This window comes from Corvus brachyrhynchos, unplaced genomic scaffold (assembly GCF_000691975.1).
Source record: "Corvus brachyrhynchos isolate BGI_N302 unplaced genomic scaffold, ASM69197v1 scaffold1, whole genome shotgun sequence".
In the NCBI taxonomy this organism is placed as follows: domain Eukaryota; kingdom Metazoa; phylum Chordata; class Aves; order Passeriformes; family Corvidae; genus Corvus; species Corvus brachyrhynchos.
In genome coordinates this window covers 11028812-11040692 of record NW_008237222.1, presented here as the reverse complement: position 1 = coordinate 11040692, position 11881 = coordinate 11028812, and the positions used below count along the sequence as shown (strand labels likewise).

The 11881-nt window shown below is 37.5% G+C and overlaps 1 protein-coding gene across 9 annotated transcripts in view; it reads left to right on the top strand.

The window, feature by feature from the left end:
• Positions 1-11881, top strand: part of PPP1R13B (protein phosphatase 1 regulatory subunit 13B) — a 55789-nt gene that overhangs the window by 38534 nt on the left and 5374 nt on the right. For 5 of the 9 annotated variants that reach the window (XM_017729132.1, XM_017729138.1, XM_017729136.1 and 2 more), the window contains 8 exons: positions 26-169; positions 543-739; positions 2466-2630; positions 3441-3621; positions 5286-5441; positions 8255-8424; positions 9286-9787; positions 10302-11068. In XM_017729132.1, coding sequence (XP_017584621.1) covers positions 26-169; positions 543-739; positions 2466-2630; positions 3441-3621; positions 5286-5441; positions 8255-8424; positions 9286-9787; positions 10302-11068 — 2282 coding nt within the window. Of the gene's footprint in view, positions 1-6; positions 170-542; positions 740-2465; positions 2631-3440; positions 3622-5285; positions 5442-8254; positions 8425-9285; positions 9788-10301; positions 11069-11881 lie in introns of those variants that run through there. The other 4 variants (XM_017729133.1, XM_017729140.1, XM_017729135.1 and 1 more) reach the window with 4 other exon arrangements.

Sequence of the window (11881 nt, the reverse complement as noted above, 5' to 3'; positions counted from 1 at the left end):
CGTTTGCGTTACCTGAAGCAGCAATAGCGTCGCCAGCAGCAGTCTGTTTCAGACAGTGAAAAGCTTCAAAAACTTAAAGAACGTGTTGAAACCCAAGAGACAAAGCTGAAAAAAATCCGTGCCATGAGAGGACAAGTGGACTACAGCAAGATGATGAATGGCAATCTGTGTATGTGGAATTCTTAATTTATTGAATTTACTGTTCACCGCCTGACTAGTAAATAATAAGTCAGTATAGCATTGAAGCAGGTTTTCAGATAGAACCCCCTTAAGAAAAAAACATTCTGTGTTTCCTTGAAATTTGTATGGGACAGAACTTGTTGTTAGTTTTACATAGTCAAACAAAGTCAGAATAAGTCTATTCTCTAACTATTAGGAAATACTATGGCTGTTAGCAAATTTGCAATGCAAGTATTTTATAGGTGCATACATATATTAAATGTAAAGCTAGTGTGGTGTGTTTGTTAATACTTGTAGAATTAAAAAAATTAACTTCTGCTTTATTTATTATTTTTTTGTTATTTTTATCTTGTTAATTTTAGCAACTGAAATTGAGCATATAAGTGCCATGTTCCAGGAAAAGCAGCAGGAGCTGCAGGCTGCAGTGTTAAAAGTGGATCAGCTCACTCAGCAGCTGGAGGATTTAAGGAAAGGGAAACTGAATGGGTTTCAGTCTTACAATGGACAAGTGACAGGGCCTGCAGCAGTAGAATTAAAAAAGCTGTATCAAGAGCTACAGGTAAGTAACAAAAAGATGCTATTTGAATTACAACTGTGGATTTTAAAAGTTGTATTACTGCTCTTATGAGTGGCAATTTGTTGTGTTACACCTCAAAAGCAGTGTCTTAGAATGCTGTTAACATGAGAGGTTGTAGTTGGCATACAGCCTTTTTTCAGAAAGAACTTCATTAGCTTTAAAAACGATTTTGTTTCTTATACACGTAATGATACAAAGTGTGCAAGTGTTTTGAAGGATGCTTCTCAGCCCCTCAAATACTGAATGTCCACATAACCTATTATTTGTTTTAATCTCTCTCAAAAATTTTTTTCTAAAACTCATTTTGGTACTTTTCTAGTTTGCACTGAACTGGGTATAGCAAGCTCACTTAGATGCCCTCTTAACTTGGAGACATTACTGTAATTTTAAAAGTGTGTTGTGAAAATGTAGCTATATTGTCTGGTGTAAATAAAATACATAAAATAACATATTTTAATACAGTAATCAAAAATACAAGCTGCACTATATTCCCTGCATTATATAGTGCAATATAGCTGCAGTGTATTCACAGAGTATTCCCTGCATGAATACCTCCTCCAAGAAGATTGTTATGTCTAGAGTCTAGCTCTCACATGAGTAATTAAATATTCAGTTTACATTGGAATTTTGTCCAGTTATGTGCTAATGTATCAGGATTTTGAGGGCTTTTTTTATTTACTCATGTACTTGATTGTGATCAAGGTAACAGCTCTAATATATTTAATATTTTAAAATTAATTTAAATTTCAAAATTAGTCTCATTTATATAGATGAGCAAATACAACATACAAATCAATCAATCAATCGTGTTTTCATGCATTAGGAATAAGGGTCCCTTTCCCCCTTCCCCATTTATACCAGGCATGTCTATCTGCCTTTGAGTATTTCTCTAAGTATTTCTAAGTACTAAGATGCTCAATAGATGAAGATTTTTCTCTTGTGCTTCACAATGATCCCGTATGTGTTTATCAAGACTTAAATTTGCCTCAGGTGTTTTTTGCTTGTAACATTACCATGAAAATTGGAACACTGAGACAATGTTTGAGTTATTGAAGGTATGAAAAAATGCCAATGGCAAAGCAAGAGAAATAATTATAAAGAGTGTCATGGTTGATTTAAACCATAAAGGTAATCCACCTCATCATCTACTGGAAAACTGCTGTGAAGGTTTCAGTTTAGTCCCCATGCAGAGAGGAAAATCTGTGCCCAGTCCCTGCAGTAGCAGTTCAGTTACCCCTGCTTGACATCATGAAGTCTCATGAGGAACTGCAAACAGAATCAGAGTTTCTGTTACAAGTTTGGTGTCACTCAGTTTTCGTGACAGACAAGCTGTCTTGGGTGAGCATAACTTCTAACAAACATTTTCTGTGATTTAGTTTTTCACAGTAGAATTCAGTTCTGAAATGTCTTTATCCCTAATTCCTCAATCCATTTTCTATAAATGGGAGGTAGTCTGTACGTATTTAATAGGCATCCACTAGGTTTTTTAGGATATTTTTTCACTGTTTTCCTCCAAGAGTTGTTCATGATTGCAAATGCTAACTTGACAGGATGTGTGTAAGCGTAAATTAGAGACACCAGAACAAGTTGTTGATCCAAGTTGCTTTGGGTTTTTTAACACTGTATTAAAAACCAACTTGCCAAGAGACAGAACAAGAACTGTCCCCTAACAAGTGGGGTTTTATTTTTCATTTTTTTGTTTTTGAAGATCCGTAACAGGCTTAACCAGGAGCAGAACTCCAAGCTCCAGCAGCAGAAAGAGCTCCTAAACAAACGCAATATGGAGGTGGCTATGATGGACAAGCGAATCAACGAGCTGCGCGAACGACTGTACAAGAAAAAAGTTGAGGCACGTCAAAAAGAAAACATTCCTGTAAGATAAACTGTTAAAAGGGCCACACTTCAGTTTATCAAGGGCCTATAAAAACTACATAGAATCTCACTTTTTCCCACTCAAGTAATACATTTACAGATAAAGAACGTATAATAAGAGTAGCAGGTTCTTTAAAACTATTTTAAGGTTTCTCATAGTTATCCAAAAACTTCTGTAAGACAGAATATGTTTCCTTTCATTTTTCTTCATGGCACAGACAAGACTATATTAAAAATCTGAAAAGTTTATATTTCTAGGAAGGAAAGTATGACTGTGTGCTACGTGTTTAAAAGCATGGATGCATTAAAAAATTGGATTTTATAAAATACTGATCTTCCAGTATGGAAAATGGATAAAAATATAAATGGTTTGATAAAGTTAGGCTTAATAGTTGTCTGGACCTTCAAAAAGATTTTAGAGATGAATTTTGGATTTCCATATGTATTACTAGCTGGAGGTATTGCTTTAAAAAACCCCAACCCATACATATTTGATCATTTAAGAACTCATTTTAGACCATTTGCTTGAGAAAGGCACAATGAAAGAGGCCTTACAGAGATAAAGGTGTCTATAAGAGATTTATATGCTGTGACTAAGAATTTTTGAGGTGTTAAGTTTAAGGAATAATATTTGTGCTTTCTACTACTTTTTTTTCTCTTTTTGTAGAAACATAGAGCATGGTAACTTAATTATTAAGGTGCCTTAGCTACAGTGCATGGTTCTAGATAATTAAGTTTAGACCTCCCTGTTCATGCAGCAAGGTCTAGATTAAATGGACACTCACGTTTCAATTTGTCTGATCGTTTTCAGTTAAATCGTATTAATGGAACTTCATCACCCCAGTCATCCTTGAGTGCTTCAGGAAGGGTAGCAGCAGTAGGACCTTACATCCAAGTTCCAAGTGCTGGCACTTACGCTGTTCCAGTAGATCCAGTTAAGCCACAGTCTCTCACCATTGCTCCTAACTCAACACATGGAAGATCAAAATCTGGTAAGTACTTGTGTGATGTTTATTAATACATACGGTTTGAAAAGGGGCAATAAAGAAATGGAGCAATCTTAGTGTTGGCATAATTTCTGTAGTGGAAGAGGCAAGTTTCAGATGTGTTAATACTGTTGTGTGAATTGGACATAAGTCATTTGATATGTGGCATTTTTGCCTCTTTCCATGAATTTTACTTAGGCTATTGAGTGTTTTCTTTGAAATTTTACTGGCTGGTACATCCCTAAAAGGAGCACATTTTCTTCACAGATCCTATGTTGTGTCTTTAATAGCTTTCTCAATTAGTTCGTGTGTTTGAATACAATAATGAAATCAACTTTGTGGAAAACTGTATTATAAATAACTACTTACAGTATGTTGCTTTTTGTCAAGTAAAGCTAGTGAGTAAATAATAACAATATTACTTCTTAGAAGGAGACTAAATAGGAAAATAGAATAAAACTATGGGAGGTTTTTGCTCCGTCTAAGATATGGGAGTTTATGGCCCTTGAAGCATTTCTGAAATGGAATAACCTTAACATTGATGCTGTTTACTTGTTTCTGCCCTGTTTAGTGAAGAAGCTGCCCTTCCAGAGTAGTCTCCAGAACTTTGTCTCTGAAATTGGCTCCCAAGTCTCCCATCAGTAATAATACCATCTACATTATAAAATAGAATTATTATTTAATTTGCATTGGAGACTAAATGAAGCAGGTCATATTTGTGCCTGAAATTCTCAATTCTAGCAAATCCCACCTCTCTGCTCATATCTTAGAAGATTCAGAATTCTTAAGAAATTATAAGCTAGGAAAATATGCATAATACAAATAAAATTGCATGATCCCATTCCTCTAACCACAGGACTTATTTTACCTGGTATCCTAGGAGAGATTAAAAATGGGATAAGGAAAATGAGTAGGAGACGAAAGCTGTTGCAATATTCACGTACATTCAAGTACTTAAAACTGAATATTCCAGCAAAATTTGCAGCAGGCTTTCCAGATGGGGAGGAAGAGATGGAGGGAAGACAATCTGAACCTCTCTGAAGAAAAGAATGTCAGAAAGTAAAACTAGCCAAACAGAACTTAAAAAAAAAAGACCCCAATCTTTCCCATTGGTATTAGTGATTTAGCAATACCTTTATCAGCTAAAAGTATTTAAAATCTCTACAAACCCCATCGCTGTGGATTTATGGAAAAGTCCCAAGAGTATGGAATGACTTAATTGTAGGGTGAAGGTACAGATTTGCAACAGTTTAGTTTTCAGATTTGTGGATCCTTCTTCCACATACAGAAAAGGACAGTTCCTAACTTTTAAGTTTACCAACCAAAAATCAAAATTTTGTAATATCAACCTCCCAAAATATATATACCCACTTCTAGACCTACCTCAGGACTTTTAATATTACAGAAATAATTATACTCCCTTAGGACTGACTTTGTATTTATTATTTTGAAGGTACTTGTTCTGTAAAATAGATTTATGTAAGAAGAAGCTTATATGCTCCCAGGAAGGAAGAAAAGAAATTGAGAATTTTTTTCAACTGTCATGCTTTTATTTCTCATTATCTGAGTGTTCCTGTTCTAAATTTCTCCATTGTCATTGTTATAATTTTTCCACCACTTTTTTTCTTTCTTTTTCTGTGTAACTGGATCTGCCTTGGTGTGTCCGGTAGAGACAGACTGTGGGTGTGTGAAAAAATCTCCAGACACCTGGAAGGTTTCTGATTTAGACATAATAGTGGATCCTATTCTGTCACCTCCCACTTCTCTTCAGTCTGCTGTTCACAATGTCATCCGCCTGGCACCTACTCTGTTTGACACCCAGCACTGTGAGTCCGTAGAAGATCTCTGCCTAGCTAAGAACTCAGTTTTTAATATGGTCATCTGAGCTCTTGCACACAGATGCATATTAAACAGCATCTTTAGGATTTGTGTTGTGGTCTGGCATGTAGAAGATGCTGTTGAAATGTAAAATGGTTGAGAAGTTGCTTTTCATCTTTGAAGGAAACAGATTTGCAGCAAATTCATCCCAGGAATACTAGAGTAGTGTACCTGGGATGAGTATTCTTCACTGCAAAACCTCAAAATTTTCAAAATGTTAGAAATTTCTGGCAATCACTAAAGTGTGTTTTAGTATATCTTGGATTGGGTAGATGTATAAAATACAGGCTTAGTTTGAGTTACTTTGTGGAAAACTTCAAGTTTCCACGTTGCACTGACCCCAGAGTTGGGATAAAAGCTCACACTGTCCAAGTCAATACCCAGAATCTTGCTGCCTTCCATTGGACTGGGAGTGTACTTCAGTTGCTATAGTAAGTATCCTGGATCCAGACCTACAGAAATTTTAGGTGAAGTCAGAGAAAATGCACAAAACCATTTGTGTCTGTGTGTCCCTGTCTTATTTATGTAAATGCACAATGGCCTGGTGAGAGCTGAAGTACACTGGGTGTTAGTTTACAGGTACAGGCAAGAGGGTGCATTTGGAGGGGAGGATGGAACCAGTTGGCTGTGAGGTGGCTGAGAGCAGGAGCTGGCGTGGCCTTGTCAGGAGGGTGTTGGCATCAGATCCCCCTAGACCAGGTTGCTCAAAGCCTCATCTAGCCTGGCCTTGAACATCACCTCAGGGATGGGGCATCCACAACTTCCCTGGACAACCTGTGCCACTGACTCCCCACCCTCACAGTGTAAGTTAGAGAGAGGAGGGAGAATCTGAATTTACTTCCAGTCTGTTACCTCAAAATTTGGGCATAAACATGCTGATTACAATAAGTTTTTGTGTATCTGTCTTTTTAATAGAAGAGTGTGGGTTGAATTTGCAGGTAAGATGTTTAAATTTGTCAAGTCTTTTGGTGTTGTTTCTGTAAGTGCTTTCCTCATAACTAAACTTACAGATCCAGATGCTTTCATGTTCAGCATGAATCAGTTATAACACATTTTGATCTTCAAAACAAAGGTTTTACTGAACTGTAACCTTACTGGAGGTACAGAATGTTGTGTGTATTTTGTACAGTAAACATTTAATTCAGTGGCATAGTTGGAAAATTTGCCATTGTTTAGGGTCTAAGTGCTTAGACACTTTTTTGGTCTCGCTCCTGATAACAAGATGATGAAAACAATAACAAACAAAACCCACAGCATTTTCAGTTCTTGGATGTTGCCAGTATTAAAAGCTGGGCCTCATTACTTTGCTTCCCGACAGTTTGCAAGTGCGAAAAGTGATTTCTGGACTATATACTGTATTCTCAGTGTAAAAATATGCAAGTGTTAATCCTGTTTTGAGAGATACTCAACAAAGAGGGTAAGGCTCATGGATAGAAAGTAGAATGGTGATGGAAAAATCGCTCTCGTTAGAATGTTCCTATGCAGCTTATTTTGAGACTACCTACTATACTAGACAGAGAATTCTAGAAATAGCTCTGCTGATTCTGTTTTCTAGAGGCTTAGAACTGAAATGGGAAACTTGGCCTCTAAATACCTGGTTTTCATTTGATATTGTATTACTGTGGGATCCAGAAATATCATTGAATCTCCACACGTGCACAATCCCCCTCCATTTTAGCTGCTATCCTGTAGTAAAGTTAATTGTTACACATCATCTTTGCTGATTTAAGTGCTGCACTACAACAATTACAAGCCATGGGGATGGAGAAATGATCTCCAGTCTCCTTATAGGAAGAGATGCCTGAATTTTAATCTTTTAAAGGCAGATCAAATCCTTAGGCTCTAACATTGGATGTATTTAGTTATTGTAAACCATATCTAATTATTAGGCTACTGAAACTCTTTTGCTTATGTAGAGAACTCTGAAACTAGTCTCACACACTTTATAAAGTAACATATCAATGTGGCTACTGAAACTCTTTTGCTTATGTAGAGAACTGAAACTAGTCTCACACGCTTTATAAAGTAACATATCAATGCATCTAGGACTTCTTTAAGGATATTTTGCCTCAGTTTATGTGCAGCTATGTATGATTTTTTGCATATGATGAAGATAAAAGCCCATGACTTGTGTCTTCACGCTGAGTTAAAGTTGTCAGCTGACTTTATAAATGTATTTAATATTAAATCTCTGAGGCAATTCTAATCGGGTGAGTGTGTTGAGGAAAAACAAAAGGTGAGTTAACTACCACTTCCAGCAAAGGAATGTGTGCTTTTGTTCCACCCTGCTGTTCAAGGGAGTTTTTACATCCTGTTATGGGTGAATGAATCTGGTAACCATAGTTTAAATTTGGAGCAAGTCCACTCGGGGCTTACACAGACTTAACATTTAGTGTAATTTGACAGTGTCTCTGGATAGTACCCAAAGAATTCTGTTGATGAAGTGTTTCTGTAAGGATTTTTACTCTGAGTTTGTTTGCCTTCTAATAGCAGAATATGCAACACTCAAGCCAAAATTTTAATTACATTTTTTCCACAGAAATTTTCAGTGGAATTTGAGTGTTAAAGGGTAGTTAACAGCACATTGTATGCAGTGATTTGGCTTTCAGTATTGATTTCTGAATCAAACGTTAATTTATCTCACTTCTAGAATAAAACTAATCCCACTGTAATTGAAGTTGTTTTATTTCATGTGTAGTTTTGCTTGTTTGCAATGCTAGTATGGATTATCTTAAATCTAGTATTTTTGTCTGTTTTCAAGCTAATGATGGAAATTGGCCGATACTTAAACAGAGCTCAGCCCCTGTGGTAAAACCCCCTCAGATCTCCAACACAGACTGGAAAGAATCAAGCATGGATACTGCTTTAAAACAAGGAACTATATCCAGCCAGCCTTTGCCAACTTCAGTATTAGGAAGTACTGATAAGATGGTGGGTTTCATCTGCGATATATTTATAGAGCTGCTTTGCTGAAATTATGAACCTTTAGTTTTCATAGCTGAACTCACTTCAGTTAGATATACATTCCATTTCCCTGCTGCTGTTTATTTAAAAAGTCATAAAGAAAATTACCTTTGTATTTCATCTGTTCCTTTCTGTTCTTATCACATTAAAATGTATGGGGTTTTTTTACCTTTAGTAGTTTGTATTCCTTCCTGGTTTTTTACATATCTAGTCTCCCCTTTTCTCTCTTTGCTTCTCATAATCCTCTCCCCCCTCCTTCATGTTTCTCTAATTCATATCTTTGTTAGTCTTTTTCCTTGGTATAGATTATTACTTTTTCAATGTACTTTTTTTCTCATAAAAATCTCTCAAAAGAAGTTATTAAATCTATCCTTAAGTGAGTCCACTAGTGTTGTCTGTCTGGACTGTTACGCTAGTACTGTATGAATTCTGTAAGATTATAATCTTTAGAGAATAAGGATTTAGTCTTTAAATTGTTTTGGTAAACTCTGACAGTATATGTTGTCAAGTATGTTATCAACTAGATACTGAGATCCAGAATCCAGAACAAGTTATTCAGGCTTTGCATGTATGCAAATAGTTTTGAATTGATATGAATGTGTTACAGCTGAAGGCGCCTTTAAACAGTGGCTTTTGTCTGAGGTATGATGGGATCCTGTGATAAACTCAGGTAGAATCATATCTAGTGATAAAGGAACACACATTGTTTACATTGAATCCTTTGCTGTCTCACAAGATAGCTAGTATGGTATGTTGAAAGAGGAATGTTCTTGCTCAGAAGTCCTTTATTTAATTAAATGGTATATACTATTTATTGTTCTTACACAGGGTCTTGACCTGGGGAAGGTGCCACCAACAGTTCCTGGTGTAAGCAAGCAGTTGCCTCAGAACTACGGGACCTATCCAAGCCCAGTTCCTTTAGGAACAGGTTCTACAAACTCTCTAGAAAGAAGGAAAGATGGCAGCCTTCCCAGACCTGGCACCAGTATAGCAAATCGGCAAAGGCCGGTTCCGCTCCCACCTCCCAGCAACATGCACCAGCCCAGCTCTTCACAGCAGATCCAGCAGAGAATTTCTGTCCCTCCCAGCCCCACGTATCAACCCTCCGGTCCCCCCTTGTTCCCAGGAGGAGAGGGCAGGCCAGAACTGCCTTTGACTGTGGCAATCAGACCTTTTCTCGCTGATAAAGGATCCAGACCTCAGTCTCCCAGAAAAGGGCCACAGACAGTGAACTCCAGTTCCATCTACTCAGTGTATCTTCAGCAAGCAACACCACCAAAGAATTACCAACAAGCTGTGTACAATACCTTAAATAAGTCGGTAAAAGCAGGTAGAATATATTTTGCTTTTTTTTTTCTTTGGAATCCATTAAGATCTACTTGTTTGGCTTAGTTTGCTTCCCATATTGGTTTGGAAAACTTGTCTAAATCTGTGAGGAAAGTTTTTTTTGTGTATGCAGAATAGGAGCAAAATCATTCAATATATTTTTGAGGTTATGCATTGATTTACCTTTTTAAAACAAGATGCAATTGGAACAATATAGCCTGGATACTTTACCAGTACTTTGATAAATAAGTTGAAAAAACAGAGTCTCGATAGGAGAGTTTTTCTCCTCTTGTTGTTTCCTCTTGAAAGAGGAAAAACAGTCCAGATGCTACTTGTAGCTTATAATTGTAAGAAGCATCAGCATCACCAAGGTAAGTATTTATTTCTGTTTTGATAGTCCCCAGAACATTTTTTTTTTCTGTAGTAGTGTCAAACAAGTAGCAAGAGTTTATTTATAAATATTTTATTATGTAATTTGAGAACAGCTCTTCACTGTTTTCCATCTTTCTTTTCTTCAGTTTATGGAAAGCCTGTATTACAGTCTGGTTCAACCTCTCCCTCACCCTTGCCATTCCTTCATGGTTCTTTGCCTGCCCAGTCTCCCTCACAGCCACAATCTCAGCCTCAGACTGAGGTCACTGAAAAAGATCAAGAGCTGGAAAATGCTCCACCACCCACTGAAAACAGCAATGTGGAAAACATTCCCCGTCCTCTTAGTCCTACTAAGCTCACCCCTATAGTGCACTCGCCCCTACGGTATCAGAGCGATGCTGACCTCGAGGCTCTGAGGAGAAAACTGGCCAATGCTCCGAGGCCGTTAAAGAAACGCAGCTCCATCACTGAGCCAGAGGGCCCAAGTGGACCAAATATACAAAAATTATTGTACCAGCGCTTTAATACCCTGGCTGGAGGGATAGAAAGTGCTCCTTTTTATCAGCCAAGCAATCCACAGGACTTCATAGGCAACCTAGCTGACGTTGATAATGGGAACGCCAGCACCAATGGCAATATTGAAGAACCAATCCCCGTGCAACCTACAGTTCCTGTCCCTGATGAACCACCCCCTTCGTCAGATGCTAATGATAATGAATTACCTTCTCCCGCTACCGAGGAGCTGATAAGCACTGAAACCACAAATCAAACACCTGAGACAACTGAAGACAACAACAACAATCTTGCTATAGTTCCTTCTACTGAGCAGTCACCCAGTCCCACGCCAGAGGTCAGTTCTCCAGTAGAAGATGAAGCTCCTTTGCCACCTGCTCTTCCTCCTCCACTTCCTCCAGTAAGTAACAAAGCAAAAGAACAACTTTGTGAACTACACAATTAGCTTTGTGTTTAAGCATAATTGGAATATGGTAAGTTTGTGCTCAGCAGTATCTTTGCACTTGAAATCTCCTGATATTAAAAGGAAAGAAAACCAGGGGAGTTCCAGGGAGAATTCTGATGGATTAGTTTCTTTACTACTCTAGCTGCTTAATAAGGAAAATATGCAAACAGGTAATGGGAGGTGTATGTATTTTTCAACTTTTTGGAGATTCTTGTAGAACTTATTCTGGAATTTGAGATTCCATTAATTTTTTTTTTTTTTTTTAATTTGTCCAGGCCTCCAAAGATAACTATTTGTATAAAACTAAGGATAAGCTGTGTCAGTGGGAAGCTTTTTAATTTGCAGGCAAGCTGAAATAGCTGTTCTGGGGAAAATGCACTCCTTTTGCCCTCTCAGCTTAGAGGAGAGATGGACCAGGGCTAACTCCAGCAGCAGCACAGCTGGCTTGTGATAGCAGAAATGTTCTTCTGATGGGCTTGTCACATACTCTTGAATTGCTTCCAAAGTCCCTCCTCCAGCTGCACTAAAATCTTTTAAATACTTGCCATTACCAAAATCTACCACATTTGGAGAATTGAAAAATACAGAAAAAAACTGAATTTTATTCTTTGTTGTTGTGATGTCACTCTTTGAAACCAAGGTTCATCTCCACTTTTTGATTCAGGTAGGAGCCTTGCATTCCTCTGAGAATTTGACTGCAGTGTGCACAAGGGTTTTTATATGGTTTTCCATGAGCATAAGGGCCAGGGTACTTCTGGGAGAATGGGA